At 37.8% G+C, this 19,293-nt stretch overlaps 1 protein-coding gene across 2 annotated transcripts in view; it reads right to left on the bottom strand.

Moving 5' to 3' along the window:
• PEX1 (peroxisomal biogenesis factor 1) overlaps positions 1 to 19,293 on the bottom strand; it is a 79,332-nt gene that overhangs the window by 47,833 nt on the left and 12,206 nt on the right. For both annotated transcript variants that reach the window (XM_081243405.1, XM_081243406.1), the window contains exons 4-10: positions 18,293 to 18,407; positions 17,428 to 18,194; positions 15,641 to 15,760; positions 5,612 to 5,735; positions 5,278 to 5,381; positions 4,076 to 4,158; positions 2,798 to 2,930 (exon numbers count right to left, since the gene is read on the bottom strand). In XM_081243405.1, the coding sequence (XP_081099531.1) occupies positions 2,798 to 2,930; positions 4,076 to 4,158; positions 5,278 to 5,381; positions 5,612 to 5,735; positions 15,641 to 15,760; positions 17,428 to 18,194; positions 18,293 to 18,407 (1,446 nt within the window). The remainder of the gene's footprint in view (positions 1 to 2,797; positions 2,931 to 4,075; positions 4,159 to 5,277; positions 5,382 to 5,611; positions 5,736 to 15,640; positions 15,761 to 17,427; positions 18,195 to 18,292; positions 18,408 to 19,293) is intronic.

The raw sequence follows: 19,293 nt of genomic DNA, 5'->3' as shown, positions 1-19,293 counted from the left end.
TGCACAGGCTTAGTTGCTCTGTGGCATGTGGGATCTTCCTGGACTAGGGCTTGAACCCGTGTCCCCTGAATTGGCAGGTGGATTCTTAACCACTGTGCCACCAGGGAAGTCCAATCTACTACTATTTCTTACCATTGTTGCTTTGTCTAGCTTTAACACCCCTGCACCAGCTGTAATATTTTGCTTTTCATTACTGTGAACTGGAAGAAACAGCCAAGCTTACTGTGCAAAGTCTGAAATTTAGCAGGCATTCAACGATACTACCATCATTATAGTTTACAGAATTGCTTTTATATTTAAGTCACTGGACCCCAAAGAATAAAGAAATTAGGGATGCTGGGGTATAGGCCCCACCTGTCACTTTTTGCTGAATCAGAGGGACTTTTCTCTCACTCAAAGTAATTCACATTTGTATAGCACCTTTCATATATATTATTTCTCTTAAGTGAGGTTAATCCTAAAAGGCAGGTTAAGAAACTGAACACTGCCTGAGGTCACAGCCAGTAGGTATATAACAAAGGTGGGACTCAAATTCAGGTCTTCTACTTGCTCTTTCTATTAATCACGCTACCTCTATGTGAGACGGTGGAACTCTGGTTTCTGAATCAATAGGATATTGTTTTTCAAAATAAATATTCTACCATGATGATATATTTTGAAATTTGACACAAACAGGTAATCGAGAAAACATGTAGAGTAGTTGCTATATTTTACCAGCCTTGCATACCTGGAATAAACCCTACTTGATTGTGGTATATAATTCTTTTAATATATTGGTTGATTTGATTTGCTCATCTTTTGTTGAGGATTTTTGCATCTATGTTCATGAGAGATATTAGTCTGTAGTTTTCTTGTAATGCCTCTGTCTGATTTTGTTATTAGGTAATGCTGGCCTCACAGAATGAGTTAGGAAGTATTTCCTCTGCTTCTATCCTCTGAAAGAGACTGTAAAGAATTGGTATAATTTCTTCCTTGAGGGTTTGGTAGAATTCACCAGTGAACCCATCTGGGCCTGGTGCTTTCTGTTTTGGAAAGTTATTAATTACTGATTCAACTTCTTTTTTTTTTTTTTTTTTTTTTGCGGTATGCGGGCCTCTCACTGTTGTGGCCTCTCCCGTTGCGGAGTACAGGCTCCGGATGTACAGGCTCAGCGGCCATGGCTCACGGGCCCAGCCGCTCCACGGCATATGGGATCCTCCCGGACCGGGGCACGAACCCGTATCCCCTGCATCGGCAGGCGGACTCTCAACCACTGCGCCACCAGGGAGGCCCTGATTCAACTTCTTTAGTAGATATAGACCTTTTTATATTGTCCATATCTTCTTGTGTGAGTTCTGGCAGATTCCTTGTGTCTTTCAAGGAACTGGTCTATTCATCTAGGTTATCAAATTTTTAGGCACAGAGTTGTTTATTACTATTACTACTTTATTATCCTTTTAATGTCCATGGGATCTGTACTGATATCCACTTTTTCATTTCTTATATTAGTAATTTGTATCCTCTTTTTTTTTCTTAGCCTGGCTAGAGGCTTATCAATTTTACTGACCTTTTCAAAGAACCAGCTTTTGGTTTCACTGATTTTCTCTACTGATTTCCTGTTTTCAATTCATTGATTTCTGCTCTAATTCTTATATTTCTTTTCTTCTGCTTACATAGGATTTAATTTGTTCTTTTTCTAGCTTCCTAAAGTGGAAACTTAGATTATTGGAGTAGTTGCTATATTTTAAGTAAGAATCAAAAGAGAGCAACTGGGCTAGTAAGAGGGAAAAAAAGTTATGATACTAGAGTTAAAAGTGAATAGAAATGAAAAAGCCTTATAATTTTGAATTGAAAAAAAGCATGAAGACTCACAAAGACCACACTGTAGCCCTGGAAAAAATACTGCATTGGTAGAGAATAAAACTGTAAGCCCCTTAAAAAGGCAGGGAACCTCTCGGAAGACTGACAAAGATTAAAACAAGAGAAGATACAAATCACCAATAACAGGAAATGCGACATCACAACAGATTCTGCACCTATTAACAGTACAGTAAGAGAATGCTACAAACAACTTTATGCTCATAAATTTGACCAGTTCCTCAAAAACTACAAACTACCAAATGCTTGCCAAAATGAAACAGACAATTAAGGACTTTGAATTTATAAAGAATTTATAAAGAAATCTCTAGGCCCAGATGGTTTCAGTGGAGATTTTACAAAACATTTTAAAGAATTAACATCAATTTTATACACTCTCTTCCAAAAAACAGAACAGGAGGGAACACTTTTCAACTTATTTTACGAGGCCAGTATTACCCTGAGAGCAAATCCAGACAAACGCAGTACAAAAACAGAAAACTATAGGCTAATATTGCTCATGAACTTACATGCAAAAGTCCTCAACAGAATATTAGCAAACAGAACCCAACAATGTGTGGGTTGGCCAAAAAGTTCATTTGGGTTTTTCCATAAGATATTACGGAAAGAATAACAGACCACGACCAAGTGGGATTTATTACAGATTCGCAAGGTTGGTTGAACATTTGAAAATCAATCAACCTTATTTACACCCTACCAACATCCTAAAAAAGAAAATTCATACAATCATATCAATTGATATAGAAAAAGTACAGGGAGACCATCACCTTATTCATCACCACGTTCCCAATATCTAACAGCAGGCACTCAAAAATATTAGTGAATGAATGAATGCTTTCCATATCTGGTATCAACAACCCTATATAACAGATGATCAAAACCCAAAGAGAAGAATTAAAAATTGCTAATTAGTGAAAATGAGCACATTTTAACCACATACCTTTCCTCCTGTGAGTAAAAGGGCTCCGTTTCTAAGTCCTGCCACAAGGGCCATCAGCTGCCGAGACAAAGGGCGTCCTAGGAGGCTATGAGTGATGTGCTCCACCGAGGAGACGCCTAAGGAGTTCACTCCTCTGCAAACATGTAAATTGCATGATAAAACACTGAAACGGTAAAATCTAGCTATAAAAAATTCTGAAACTTTTCTTCCCAGGCTACTTAATGAGTTAATAAAAAGAGTAAAATCTTAAAAATGCTCCCTTACTTGAAAGTAAAATGAATTAATGCCAACTGAGTCACAGATTTTAAAACTATTTTTATTACTTTCAAACATGTGCAGTAACTAAAAGTTTTGTCCTAATAGGACTCCTTAAGGAATTTGTCTTAATGCATACAAATATCCCCCTGAAAATGATTTCTGGTTTGTCATCCAACATTATCATAAATGGGTGCTTTTAAAGTGTTAGCATAATTGAAGACTTATTTCCTCTTAAACGTCATTTTTGAAATCCAGTTTCAATCTGTAGATTATACGAATATGAACTTTGACCTACTTCCTGACTCTGCCAGTTTATTTCTGAAAATAAATACCATAAATTCCTAAAATTAGTCTGAAGAGATTTTACTTTATACTTGAATATTATGACACATTTAAGCATTGTTACTTTATAGTTTAATCCTTTTACTAAAACATTTATAGACTATACTATTACAGGAAATCAAATCACTACTACTGTATCTACTAGAGGCCTCTGTGAAGAATTCTAAGAAGTAATGTTTATGTGAGATTCTTATATTGTATTAAGAGCTAAAGAAATTGAGGAGGTTCTTTTCAGGTTTGTTTGTCTTAAAGTTGAGGAAAACACTAATAACCCCAATCAGTACATCAATAAGATAGTGAAGGAATAACTTAATTTGAAATATTTTTAAACATTCAACTAATGTTTTTGGATTTAACTTTTAAAATTAATTTATTAATTTTAAAGGATTGTTTTATTCAAGCATGTATGATCCAGGTCATATCTAGTTGACTCCCTTTTCACAAATCAAATCTCAAAGTAAAATTTCTAGTAAGTTTCAGACTTTTAGTTATCTAAGAAGAGAAGGCAAATTACAAAGCCAGGTGTGAAAACAGAAACAATCCTTGAAAAAAATATTTACTATTGCATTAGTAAGACCAGTCAATGATTAACATCTAATTTAACATTTACACATAAAAGCCCTGGCAAAGATAATGTCAAACGTGTCTAAACATTCTAGTTTGGCCATAACTTCTTACCCCAAGCAGTTCAGCTTTAAAAAAGGAAGAATAAAGTCAATTTCCTCACTGTTTTCTTCTTTTACCATAGGATCCAGAAGGACCTATAGTAGCAAGGAAAAATCTATTTTACATTTCAAAGTTATACCTTTTGCCTGTTTTTCTTGGGTCCCAGGAAACTGAATTGCTGATTCTGTTACACCAGAGAGAAAAGATATATTGTACATGCAAGATTATAACTTAAAATAGCCCTAACAATAATAACTTACTCATCCAAGGAATATAAATATTTATAGTTAACAAGCAGTAAAGAATGTCATGTTCTTAATACAGTTTACAGATATATCTTTATTTGCAATTTTGATTTGTGTCACATTTATTTCTTTTCACAATCTTACATTTGTATCTTCTCTGAATGGTATTCCTTAAATTATATTTCAAAAGTAGACAAATAATGTCTAATTTCAAACCACCAAAATTCTAAATGACTAGAGGATCTTTAATTCTATAAGGACAAGAGTGAATATCCTAACCAAAACATAATATTCTAAAAGGAGCACTTTAAAAATATTTCTGGAAGTGATCTGATAATATTTGTTAAGAGTTGAGAAATAAAGAACTGAGAAAATAATGTGGGTTGTGCAGCAAAACTGCAAATAAAAATATGGATTAAAAATATTAACCCCCTAAGCTAAGTTTTCATTTATTTCAGTACTAGAAGATTTTAAAATCATGATCCACTTGCCAGTTAACACGACCAATTCTATTCTTAAAACTTAACTGTGTGGAGGCATCAATTTCAAATTTAGGATAAATCAATAATTTGTTTAGATAAGTTAAAGAGATTATAGAATAAAATATTTTAAGTCAAGTTATTCCTTACTCTTTTTTTTTTTTTTTTTGTGGTACACGGGGCCTCTCACTGTTGTGGCCTCTCCCATTGCGGAGCACAGGCTCCAGACGCGCAGACTCAGCGGCCATGGCTCACGGGCCTGGCCGCTCCACGGCATGTGGGATCTTCCCGGACCGGGGCAAGAACCCGTGTCCCCTGCATCGGCAGGCGGACTCTCAACCACTGCGCCACTAGGGAAGCCCTATTCCTTACTCTTATCATTCAAGTTTCTAATACACTTTAGGATGCAAGGTAACAGGTAAATTCATACTTTAGAATCAATCACATGTGAAAATATTATTTCATTAAATATTCAATAGCATGTCATTACTTGTATTGTCATCTTCTGTAGCAGATTGGTACTCAACAGAAAAAGAGTTTCTTCTTTTTCCTTTTCCCAAGAATGAACTATATTCAGAGAAAACTCCTTCAACCCTATTAAAAGGAAGGTAATAAATGTAGTTAGTACTGAAGCTGAGATGTAATAATTTAAAATTTAAATTTATTTAAATTTAAACAGAGCCATTCTTTGATACGTAAAATCTATTGTTTAATATCATTATTAGGTTTCCTGTTCATACATATCACAAGTTGGAAAAACAATGAAAAAATTTCTGACTTCTTTAATAGGAAAAATATTGAAATAACAAATACAATATGCTCACCATCTTTCATTTCCAACTTAATATATTCTTCCTCTGATACTAGCAGAGGAAGTGTGGTAGTAGTAGACTGCTGTAGCCATGAATAGAACACAGTTTTTATGTCTTCTTCACTTATGTCTTTAAGCTGCCAGAGGAAAGGAAAGAACAGTAATGATATTCTAATACATGAACTTAACCTTAACATTCTTATTTTAACACCTTATCTTGCCAATAAAATGATGTTCATAGGCACAGATTTCGGATTTGACATTACAGTATGAGTACAGCACAGCCTGAAGAAACATTTACACAAGTGGCAAAGTTTTAAACGCTCCTTTTCTCTATGCCCAGTGATACACACACCATAATCTAGCTCACTTGATAACCATTCCAGCCCCATTCTCCCTTGCCTCCCTCTACTGCAGAGCTAACTCTAGAGTGGGAGAGCAAACTCCTCCACTCCCAGCTTGGAACTGTGTGTGCATGCATGTGGCTGCACTCCGGCCAATGCTTTACAATCAGCAATCCATGGGAAAGCCTTCTCTTCCTAATTAAAAGGGAGAGAAACCTTGCAAGGAGAAGAATTTTGCTTTGTGCCTTTCCTTCTGCTGCCAAGAATGCAGACGTGATGCGTATTACTACTGCAGATGTCTTGCATCTAAGAGGAGGAGAGGCAAAGGCTAAAGATGGCAGAAGAAAAAGACCAAAGGAGCCTAGATCCTTGGTTATATGGTTTAACCCCTTTGAGCTCCTCCAAACTTCTTTGCGCATGAGAAAAATAAACATTTTATATGTTAGTGTCACTTTCTTTTTTTTTCTTTTAAGATGGCTGACGTACTCAACAAGTAGAGTGTTAATAAATTGTTCAAAAGGTATTAAGAAATTCTGAGAAAAACACTGCTAATTTTTGATGCTTTTAGATTAAGTTTTAAAAATCTATTTGAAATTAAAAAGGGAATAACAAAAATTCATATATGAAAGATAATTAATATCTGCCTAGGAAAATAAACCTCTATTCTACCATTTATCAACTGGTCCATTTCTGTTATCTCTCTTCATTCAGAGTCAAGCTTAGACCCACTGATTAAGCTCAGTTGAGAATATGCTTACCACCAAAAGCAAGCTAAACTAAGAAAAGGCATCATTTTCCCATTCTTAAAAATCACAGGGGCTTCCCTGGTGGCGCAGTGGTTGAGAGTCCGCCTGCCGATGCAGGGGACACGGGTTCGTGCCCCGGTCTGGGAAGATCCCACATGCCGCAGAGCGGCTGGGCCCGTGAGCCATGGCTGCTGAGCCTGCGCATCCGGAGCCTGTGCTCTGCAAGGGGAGAGGCCACAACAGTGAGAGGCCCGCCTACCGAAAAAAAAAAAAAAAAAAAAAAATCACAGAAATAGTCAGTTACTTCTTTGAATATTATTGTGCAATGGGATTAAAGACCTAAAGGAAGTCATAAAATGAAAATGAAAACTATTTAAAATCAAGACTTTTAGGATCAGAAAGCAACTCATAGTTCCTCTAGAATCAAACATCCTTAAGTCCTAAGTGATATGATCAGTCCAGCTCTTCCAAGGTCATAAAGCTTCCATTAAAGTATACAACTCAGGACAGGAAAGAAATTCGGTAGTAATATTCCATTCCTGACAACAGAAAAAAACAAAAAAACAAAGAAACAATGAGCAGTGGCTAATTATTTTTGTACATAAGACCTAAATTTTGAAAAAAAATACCAAGATCAATAACCGAGGCAAAAGCAGAGCTCCTGTAAACTTAAAAAAGAAAACTTAAAAAAAGTCAAGAGCCATGGAAGTTCCCTGTTCCAAAGACTTTTATAATATGGTCTACATGTTTAAAGATTTCTTAAGAATATCAAGGTAATATATATAGAAAGCAAAATATCTGACTTTGAAAATCCTGGAGTTATCAAGACAATGTTAAATTTCCTTCACATATTTTTAAAAAAGATACTGAGCAACTAGACAGAGACAAGATGGTAGAGTAGAAGGACTTGAGCTCACCTTCCTCAAGGAAACACCCAAATCACAACTGTTATATAACCATCTACAAAAAAGACTAGAACCTACCAAAAAAGATATTCCATGCCCCAAGATAAAGAAGAAGCCACAACGAGATGGTAGGAGGGGTGCTTTTGCAATATACTCAAATCCCATACCCGCTGGGTAGGTGAGCCACAAACTGGAAAATAATTATACTGCAGAGGTTCTCCCACAGGAGTGAGAGTTCTGAGCCCCACGTCAGGCTGCCCAGCCTGGGGGTCTGGCATTGGGAGGAGGAGCCACCAGAGTACTTGGCTTTGAAGGCCAGTGGGGCTTAAGTGTAGGAGCTCCACAGGACTGGGGGAAACAGAGACTCTACTCTTGGAGGGTGCACACAAGGTTTCACATGCACTGGGACCCAGGGCAAAATAGTGACACCATGGGAACCTGGGCCAGACCCACCTGCGGGTCTTAGTTTCCTGGGGAGGTGGGGGGTTGGCTGTGGCTCACTGTGGGGGCAAGGACACTGGTGGCAGAGGCCCCAGGGAATATTCATGGCATGAGCTTTCCCAGAGGTCACCTTTTGGCACTGAGACCTGGCCTCACCCAAGAGCCTGCAGGCTCCACTGCTGGGACGCCTCAGGCCAAACAACCAACAGGGTGGGAACACAGCCCCACCCATGAGCAGAGAGGCTGCCTAAAGTCTTCCTGAGGCCACAGCCATCTCTAAACACACCTCTTGACACAGCCCTGCCCACTAGAGGCACAAAATCCAGCCCCACCCACCAGGGGGCAGGCACTAGTCCCTCCCACCAGGAAGCCTGCAGAAGCCCCTGGACCAACCTCACCCAGCAGGGGGCAGACACCAGAAACAAGAAGAACTACAATCCTGTAGCCTGAGGAACAGAGACCACAAACACAGAAAATTAGAAAATATGACACAGCAGAGAAACCTGTTCCAGACAAAGGAAAAAGATAAAACCCCAGAAGAACAACTAAGTGAAGTGGAGATAGGCAATATACCTGAAAAAGAAATCAGAGTAATGATAGTAAAGATGATCCAAAATCTTGAAAAAAGAATAGAGACACAGACTGAGAGGGTACAAGAAATGATTAACAAAGAGCCAGAAGCTTGAAAAAACAAACAGATGTACAATATAATAACTGAAGTGAAAAATACACTAGAAAGAATCAATAGCAGAATAAATGAGGCAGAAGAATGAACAAGTGAGCTGGAAGACAGATTGGAGGAAATCACTGCCACGGAGCAGAATAAAGAAAAAAGAATGAAGAGAAATGAGGACAGTCTAAGGGACCTCTGGGACAACATTAAAGGCACCAACATTCACATTATAGGGGTCCCAGAAGGAGAAGAAAGGGCCTGAGAAAATATTTGAAGAGATAATAGCTGAAAACTTCCTTAACTAATGGGAAAGGAAACACTCACTCAAGTCCACAAAGCACAGAGTCCCAGGCAGAATAAACCCAAGCAGGAACACACCGAGACACATGTTAATCAAACTGACAAAATTTAAAGACAAAGAGAATATATTAAAAGCAACAAGGGGAAAGCAACAAATAACATACAAGGGCATCCTCATAAGGTTATCAGCTGATTTTTCAGCAGAAACTCTGTAGGCCAGAAGGCAGTGGCACAATATATTTAAAATGATAAAAGGGAAAAACCTACAACCAAGAACACTCTACCCAGCAAGGCTCTTGTTCAGATTTGACAGAGAAATCAAAAGCTTTACAGACAAGCAAAAGCTTAGAGAATTCAGCATCACCAAATCAGCTTTACAACAAATGCTCAAGGAACTTCTCTAGATGGAAAAGAAAAGGCCACAATTAGAAACAAGAAAATTATAAATAGGATAGCTCAACAGTAAAGGCAAACATAGAGCAAAGGTAGGAAATCATCCACATACAAACATGATACCAAAACCAGCAATCATGAGAAGAGGAGAGCACAAATGCAGGATACTGAAAATACATTTGAAATTAAGAGACCAGCAACCGAAAACCATCTTGTATATATGTACACTGCTATAACAAAACCTCATGGAAGGGCTTCCCCGGTGGCACAGTGGATGAGAGTCCGCCTGCTGATGCAGGGGACATGGGTTCGTTCCCCGGTCCGAGAAGAACCCACATGCCGCGGAGTGGCTGGGCCCGTGAGCCATGGCCGCTGAGCCTGTGCGTCTGGAGCCTGTGCTCCGCAACGGGAGAGGCCACAACAGTGAGAGGCCCGCATACCACAAAAAAAAAAAAAGAAAAAGTAATCCAAACACGACACTAAAGGTAGCTATCAAATCACAAGAGAAGAGAACAAAAGAGGAAAGGAAGAAAAAAGACCTACAAAAACAAATCCAAAACAATTAACAAAATGGCAATAAGGACATACATATTGACAATTACCTTACATGTATTGATAAATGGATTAAATGCTCCAACCAAAAGACACAGACTGGCTGAATGGATACAAATACAAGACCTGTATATATGCTGTCTACAAGAGACCCACTTCAGATCTAGGGACACATACAGACTGAAACTGAGGGGATGGAAAAAGGCATTCCACGCAAATGGGAATCAAAAGAAGGTTGGAGTAGTAATACTCATATCAGACAAAATAGACGTTAAAATAAAGACTGTTACAAGAGACAAAGAAGGACACTACATTAATGATCAAGGGATCAATCCAAGAAGATATAACAATTGTAAATATATATGCACCCAACACAGAAGCACCTCAATACATAAGGCAAATAGTAATAGCCATAAAAGGAGAAATTGACAGTACCACAATAATAGTGAGGAACTTTAACAACCCACTTTCATCAATGGAAAGATCATCCAGACACAAAATCAATAAGGAAACACAGGCCTTAAATGACACATTAGACCAGATGGACTTAATTGATATTTATAAACCTTCCATCCAAAAGCAGCATAATACACAATCTTTTTAAGTGCACATGGAACATTCTCCAGGATTGAGCACATGCTGGGACACAAAGCAAGGCTCAGTAAATTTAAGAAAATTGAAATCATATCAAGCATCTTTTCCACCACAATGCTATGAGATTAGAAGTTAACTTCAAGAAAATAACTGTAAAACACACAAACACATGGAGGCTAAACAATATGCTACTAAATAACCAATGGATCACTGAAAAAAATCAAAGAAGAAATAAAAAAATACCTAGAGACAAATGAAAACAAAAGCATGACAATCCAAAACCTACAGGACACAGCAAAAGCAGCTCTAAGAGGGAAGTTTATGGCAATACAATCCTACTTTGGAAACAAGAAAAATCTCAAATAAACTACCTAACGTGACATCTAAAGCAGCTAGAGAAAGAACAACAAACAAAACCCAAAGTCAGTAGAAGGAAAAAAACCATAAAGAGCAGAGCAGAAGTAAGTGAAATAGAGACAAAGAAAACAACAGAAAAGATCAATGAAACTAAAACTGTTTCTTTGAAAAGGTAAACAAAAATGATAAATCTTTAGTCAGACTCATCAAGAAAAAAAAGGAGGGCTCAAATCAATAAAATTAGAAATGAAAAAGAAGTTACAATGGACACCACAGCAATACAAAGGATCATAAGAGACTACTACAAGCAACTATACACCAATAAAATGGACAACCTAGAAGAAATGGACAAATTCTTAGAAAGGTACAATCTTCTAAGACTGAACCAAGAGAAATAGAAAATATGAACAGACCAATCACAAGTACTGAAATTTAAACTGGGATTTAAAAACTTCCAGCAAACAAAAGTTAAGGACCAGATGGCTTCACAGGCAAACTGTATCAAACATTTAGAGAAGAGTTAACACTTATCCTTCTGAAACTATTCCAAAAGGTTGCAGAGGAAGGAACACTCCCAAACTCATTCTATGAGGCCACCATCACCCTCACACCAAAACCAAAAATATCACAAAAAAAGAAAATTGCAGGTTAATATCACTGATGAACACAGATGCAATAGTCCTCTACAAAACACTAGCAAACTGAATTCAACAATACATTAAAAGGATCATACACCATGATCAAGTGGGATTTATCTCAAGGATGTAAGGATTTTTCAATATCCACAAATCAATCAGTGTGACAGACCACATTAACAAATTGAAAAATAAAAAACATATGACCATCTCAATGGATGCAGAAAAAGCTTCTGACAAAATTCAACACACATGTATGATAAAAACTCTCCAGAAAGTGGGCACAGAGGGAACCTACCTCAAAATAATAAAGGCCATATATGACAAACCCACAGCTAACATCGTCATCAATAGTGAAAAGCTGAAAGCATTTCCTCTAAGATCAGGAACAAGACAAGGATGCCCAGTCTAGCCATTTTTTTTTTCAACATAGTTCTGAAAGTCCTAGCCATGGCAATCAGAAAAGAAAAAGAAAAGGAAACAAATTGGAAAAGAAGTAAAACTGTTGCAGAAGACATGATACTATACGTAGAAAATCCTAAAGAGGCTACCAGAAAACTACTAGAGCTCACCAATGAATTTGGTAAAGTTGTAGGATACAAAATTAATACCCAGAAATCTCTTATTTCTACACACTAAAAACAAAAGATCAGAAGGAGAAATTAAGGAAACAATCCCATTTACCACAGGAATAAACATACCTAAGGAGACAAAAGACCTCTGTTCTGAAAACTATAAGACACTGATGAAGGAAATCAAAGATGACACAACCAGATGGAAAGATATACCATGTTCTTGGTCTGGAAGAGGCAACATTGTCAAAATGACTATACTACCCCAGGCAATATACAGATTCAATGCAATCTCTATTAAATTACTGACAGCATTTTTCACAGAAGTAAAACAAAAAATTTTTAAATTTGTATGGAAACACAAAAGACCCCAAATAGACAAAGCAACTCTGAGAAAGAAAAACGGAGCTGGAGGAATCAGGCTCCTTGACTTCTGACTATAACACAAAGCTATAATAGTCAAAACAGTATGGTACTGGCACAAAAACAGAAATATAGATCAAAGGAACAGGATAGAATGCCCAGAAATAAACCCATGCACCTGTGGTCAATTAACCTATGACAAAGGAGACAAGAATATACAATGGAGAAAAATCAGTCTCTTCAATAAGTGGTGCTGGGAAAACTAAACAGCTACATATAAAGGAATTAAACTAGACATTCTCTAACACCATACATAAAAATAAAGTCAAAATGGGGCTTCCCTGGTGGCGCAATGGTTAAGAGTCTGCCTACCGATGCAGGGGACACGGGTTTGTGCCCCGGTCCGGAAAGGTCCCACATGCTGTGGAGCGGCTGGGCCCATGAGCCATGGCCGCTGATCCTGCGCGTCCGGAGCCTGTGCTCCACAACAGGAGAGGCCACAACAGTGAGAGGCCCGCGTACCACAAAAAAACAAATAAATAAATAAGTAAAGTCAAAATGGATTAAAAAGCTAAATGTAAGGTTGGACACTATAAAATTCTTAGAGGAAAACATAGGGAGAACAATCTCTGACATAAATCGCAGCAATAGCTTTTTGAATCTACTTCCTAGAGTAATGAAAATAAAAACAAAAATGGGACCTAATTAAACTTAAAAGCTTTTGCACAGCAAAGGAAACCATAAACAAAACAAAAAGCCAATGCACAGAATGAGAGAAAATATTTGCAAGTGATGCGACCCACAAGGGATTACTCTCCAAAACATACAAACAGCCCATGCAGCTCAATATCAAACAAAAAACAAAAAAACAAAAAAACCCACCAACCCAATAAAAAAATGAGTAGAAAAGATCTAAACAGACCTTTCTCCGAAGAAGACATACAGGTGGCCAAAAAGTACATGAAAAGGTGGTCAACATCACTATTAGAGACATGCAAATCAAAATTACAATGAGGTATCACCTCACATTGGTCAGAAGAGCCATCATCAAAAAGTCTACAAACAATGAATGCTTGAGACAGTGTTGAGAAAAGGGAACCCTCCTACACTGTTGGTGTGAATGTAAATTGGTACAACCATTGTGGAGAACATATGGAGGTTCCTTAAAACCTCCAAAAAAATAGAACTACCATATGATCCAGCAATCCCACCCACTCCTGGGCATATATCCAGAGAAAACCCTAATTTGAAAAGATACATGCACCCCAATGTTCACTGTAGCACTATTTACAATAGCCAAGACATGGAAGCAACCTAAATGTCCTTCGACAGAGCAATGGATAAAGATGGGGTATATATATACAATGGAATATATTTAAAAAGCCATAAAAAAGAATGAAATAATGCCATTGCAGCAACATGGATAGACCTAGAGAGTATCATACTAAGTGAAGTAAGTCAGACAGAGAAAGACAAATATCATATGATATCACTTATATGTGGAATCTAATAAAATGATACAAATGAACTTATTTACAAAACAGAAACAGACTCACGCACTTCGAAAACAAACTTATGGTTACCAAGGAGAAAGGTCGGGGGGAGGGATAAATTAGGAGTTCGGCATTAACATATACACACTACTATATATAAAATAGATAATCCACAAGGACCTACTGTACAGCACAGGGAACTCACTCAATATTCTGTTAAAACCTATAAGGGAAAAGAATCTGAAAAAGAATGGATATATGTGTATGTATAACTGAATCGCTTTGCTATACATCTGAAACTAATGAAACATTGTAAATCAACTATAATATAAAATAAAAATTAAAAAAACCCTAAGATCAATAACCAAAAAGTTCAAAGAAAACTACAAATCACTGTATACTGTTCAGCCAATGTGTTAAATGCTCAGTTGCATACTATTATGGAAATGGCATTTTTTCTATTTGTTTTCTTCTTCTCTAGTCACAAAATATAAGCTATCTTACCTGGGGTTTCATCAACTAGAAAGATCTGTTAAAATGGTTATATAATGACCCTGACATAATGACCATCGATATCCAGAGGATCCAGAAGTATCACTCGAATTATCAGAGAAGGATTAAATCATGTCTGGAATTTTTTAAACATATAATAATTTTCCTGTATTATAATTCTCTGAGAACTGGTAATCTAAACTGGTACAGATGATGATACCCTATTAAAAAGATTTTAAAGTTAAGTTCCATACCTCATTTCCTGACCATATCAGTTTCTACTAAATTAACAGTGTTGAAAAGTAAAACAATCTAGTTCTCTTTTACATTGCAATGTTAATACTGAAACATATGAGAATTTTTTTAAAGATTACCCAGATGTAGCAAAAATATCAATCTTTTAAAAGCCAAATTATCCATATTTGCATTGGCACAATATGTATGTGTATTGCTTATTAAAGACTTCTTGGTTTCTCAAAAAGTTAAACATAGAATTGCCATATGACCCAGCAATTCAACTCCTAGGTATGTACCCAAAAGAACTGAAAGCAGGGACTCAAACAAATACTTGTACATAAACATCCACAGCAGCACTATTCACAATAGTTAAAAAGGCAGAAATAACCCAAGTGTCCATCAACAGATGAATGGATAAACAAAATGTGGTATATACATACAATGGAATATTATTTAGCCATAAATAGGAATGAAGTTCTGATATATGCTATAGTGTGGATGAACCCTGAAAACATTTTAAATGAAATAAGCAAGACACAAAGGGCAAATATTGTATGATTCCACTTACATATAAGATCTAGAATAAGTAAATTCACAGAGACTGAATACAGATGAGAGGTTACCAGGAACTGGGGGAGGGAAGGATGGGGAGTGATGGCTTAACGGCACAGAGTTTCTGCTTGGGGTGATGGAAAAGTTTTGGAAATAGATAGTGGTAATGATTTCACAACATCATAAATGTACTTAATGCCACTGAACTGCACACTTAAAAATGGTTACAATAGCACTTTATCTTATATATATTTTACCACAATAAAAGAAAAAGAAAAAAAGACTTCCTTGCCCTTCTAGCATAAAGGAGTACATTCTTATTACTTAACTAAAGCAACTAGAAATTTTACAACACATGTAAAACTGTGATGTAACATATAAATCTGAACTCACTAAGTTTTCTCTAGGTTGTAATTTTAGAAATCTTGGAATTTTAGGGGTAATTTCCACTGGAGTTATTCTGACTACCGCATGCATTTCTATATTTAGTCTCTTTCTCAGGTCATCTGGAATCTGAAATATATAAAAATAAATTAAAAATATAAATATGTTAAAAGCTTGATTAAGAAATACTCCATAGCATATATACTGACGTTAACTTCTATCAATTCAGGCGAATGATAGACGCTATCACGATTTATAGTATAACCAGATGGGCGTTCAGGTACTGTTATAACACATATCAATTTTTTTCCCTACATTTGTTTCTTTTAACATCCTCTTCAGAAGGTGATCAGTTTTGATCTATCCAGTCAAGCCTGTTTGAGTACCCGATGGCAGCTACTGCCACTCCTCACTGGTCATTCTCCCAACCTTTAAAGCAGAATGGGAAGTGCAGGCTCCTCACTGCCATCTTACCTGCTCTCCAGGACCTGACCGTTATCCCTTTTTCACCCCGTCCTCACCATGTAATATCAAGGAAATAATGGTATTTCCTGCCTAATGACAGAACCATTAATAGAAAGAGATGTCATAGTAAGTTCAGTGTTAGACAATTTGATTTTGAAGATGCAGTGGGATCTTCTTAAGTAAGAGATTAGAGCTAACAGAAAATATGAGGCATCGCTGGAGCTTTAGAAAATGATGTAGGCTGAGATATTAAAATTTTGTAAGTCGCCTACATAAAGGTCATAGGTAAAACTGTGAGAGTAAAAGAAATCTACAAAGGAGTCCCCCTTTCCTTCCCATTGTTCTTCCCTGTCCTAACAATTTCCTCCCTTCTCACCCTGAAGTTTCATTTCACAATCGTTCAGAATTAGGTTCAAATAACGGGGGCTGGTGACTCACTTCATACAAAATTTGTGTTAATATTTGAGGCCAGGGACTTCCCTGGCAGTCCAGTGGTTAAAACTTCACCTTCCAATGCAGGGGGTGTGGGTTCAATCCCTGGTCGAGGAGCTAGGATCCCACATGCCTTGTGGCCAAAAACCCAAAACATAAAACAGAAGTAATATTGTAACAAATTCAATAAAGTCTTTTAAAAATGGTCTGCATCAAAAAAAAATCTTTAAAAAAATATATTTGAGGCCAGGATGAGAAGGTGAAACGCTAGTTGCTCTACTTTGCTCTCCATCACACACAAGTTAAAGATCCAATACCAGCAGGGTAAGGACCTTCTGGGTACATATGAATCCGGGTCATCTCACGTAGTGTGTCTCTCCCTACACTGGGCATTTTCCCCAATACATAACAAGTCCTTCCTTTGATTTCAAGAACTTAGAAACACATCTTCTGCAGGCATTAAAGATGTGAGGCTTTGTAGGGCACTCCATTCAAAGCATGAACTCAAGAGTCAGCCTGCCTGGGTTTGAATCTTAGTTCTACTTATTAGCTAATAACCCCAGGCAAATAATTTTGACCTCTCTGGGCCTGTACCAATCTTAGCTTATGCCTGTCCAAGTTTACTTAGCCAGGAAATACACAAACCCTACCCAAACAAGGACTTTACCCTGCAATCAGAAATGTGTCCCCGCAGGAACTTTAGATACTATTTATTATACTGGTTTTCAATTTGTATATAAAATATTATTTTAGTTCATAATTTGGGGAAGTTCAAGCAACATAAAATTACTTCCTCCCTAATTATAAGGTTTATACTAACCCATTTGCTGTACACCAGAAATTAACACACCACTGTAAATCAACTATATTTCAATTAAAAAAAAAAGATTTATACTAACCCAAACTTTCCCGAGATGAAGAGCTTCTAAGTTTTTGGTGTATTTAATGGCATTCTCCAATTCCTCAAGTCCATTCCAGACTACCTTTAGCACACAGGCATTGCCACCTTCTTGACTATGGTCTGGGCTACTCTGTTTTTGATCTAGTGGTTCTGACATCTGCTTCTCTTTTTCAGGTGACAGGACATTTTGCTTCATTTTACTTTGCTGTTGCTTTGGAGAGAGTAGTTTAACTAGCTTTCCATAGGTCACAGTAAAGCTGGGCTCCACATCAAAATATTCCTGGTCCCATGGAAATACATGAATGGCATAATGTTTGTGAAACAGAGAAGTTGCTGATGCATTACATATGCTGGGAGGCTGAGATTTACATACTCTGAAAATATTATCCAGAGGAACAACTTTTGACTGCATATTTTTGAATGCATTGATTTCAGTTAACCCCCAGGATGTGTCTTGTTTCTTCTCAGACCCAAAAGAAAAAATGCTTCCTATCACAGTCCATAAGCTTGGTATTAATGATGAGTCAACTGTATCCTCTGAATCTGTTTCTTTACACCCAGTGACTCCTACAGTATTTGATTGAAGTTGCTTGGTTTGAAGTTCTCTTGTCAATCCTTTTTGGTCTCCTCCATAATTATGAAATTTTCCATGTGTATTATCTGCTTTTGAAAACGTATTCTCTTTGGCTTCATGGGTCTTTGGCTGAATAAGGAGTTTGCTATCAGTTTCCAGCCTTCCATAAGGAGCGCCTGGTATTAGTGCAACTGTGTAGAAAATAAAGGTCATTAGTGTGCATTTACCTCTGCTTTGGATTCAATGCTACTGTGAAGAGTATGATGGAAAATATTACAATGGCACCTACCAATCCGGATAAATATGTAAGTTTGCTGATCAACCCAAACAGGAAAAATGGCTTTTGGAAAAACTATGCGAATTTGATCTAGAAGATGCTGTTCAAGGGAAGCAGCATGCAGCTCCTAGAACCAATAAACAAAAAGATCAATTCACTTTACATTTTGTCTATTCCAGGCCTAGTAAGGAAATCTCAACTCATTCTTATAAATCAAACCAACTCAGAATATATAATGCCAGTCACAGAGAGAAATCTAAAGACACTGATATGTTGGAGGATCAGATCAAGATGGTGAAGGAGTAGGACAGGGAGCGCACCTTCTCCCACAAATACATCAAAAATACATCTAACACGTGGAACGGTTCTCACAGAAAATCTAGTGAACGCGGGCAGAACAGCGCAGACTTCCAAAAGGGCAAGAAAATCTCCATGTAACTGTGTAGGACAGAAGAATAAAGAAAAAAAGAGAGAAAGGAATCGTGACAGGACCTGCGCTCCCGGGAGGGAACTGTGAAAGGTTTCCACACACTGGGAAGTCCCCTCACTGGTGGGGAGATCAGCTGGGACAGAGGGGGAGCTTCAGAGTCTCGGAGGAGAGCGCAGCAACCAGTTTGCAGAGGACAAAGCGGAGAGAGACCTGCACAGACCGTCAGTGTGCCGCCCAGCATTCCCCAGCCTGAGATGCTTGTCCGCTGCGGCAGGTGGGGGCTGGGTGCTGAGGCTTGGGCTTTGGAGGTCGGACCTAGGCAGAGGACTGGGGTTGGCTGCATGAAGACAGCCTGAGGGGGGCTAGGGTGTGGTGCACCACAACCGAGGGAGTACAGGAATAAGCCTGAGCCCACCAGAGAGGTAAGGTGCCATTGTTGGGGGGCATGCAAGGAGAGGGGCAGTAATACCATTGGAGCTTCTTTCTCCACATGTGCACTCTCAGGCAGCAGGGTATAGCCTACGTGTGCTTGGGGGGCGGGTACAAGCCGCCACTGCCATCTTGGACTGCAGAGGCAGGTGCA

Source organism: Mesoplodon bidens (genome assembly GCF_964165515.1).
Source record: "Mesoplodon bidens genome assembly, chromosome: 9".
NCBI lineage: Eukaryota > Metazoa > Chordata > Mammalia > Artiodactyla > Ziphiidae > Mesoplodon > Mesoplodon bidens.
Note: the sequence above shows the minus strand (reverse complement) of the source record. Positions and strands in the feature narration are given on the sequence as shown.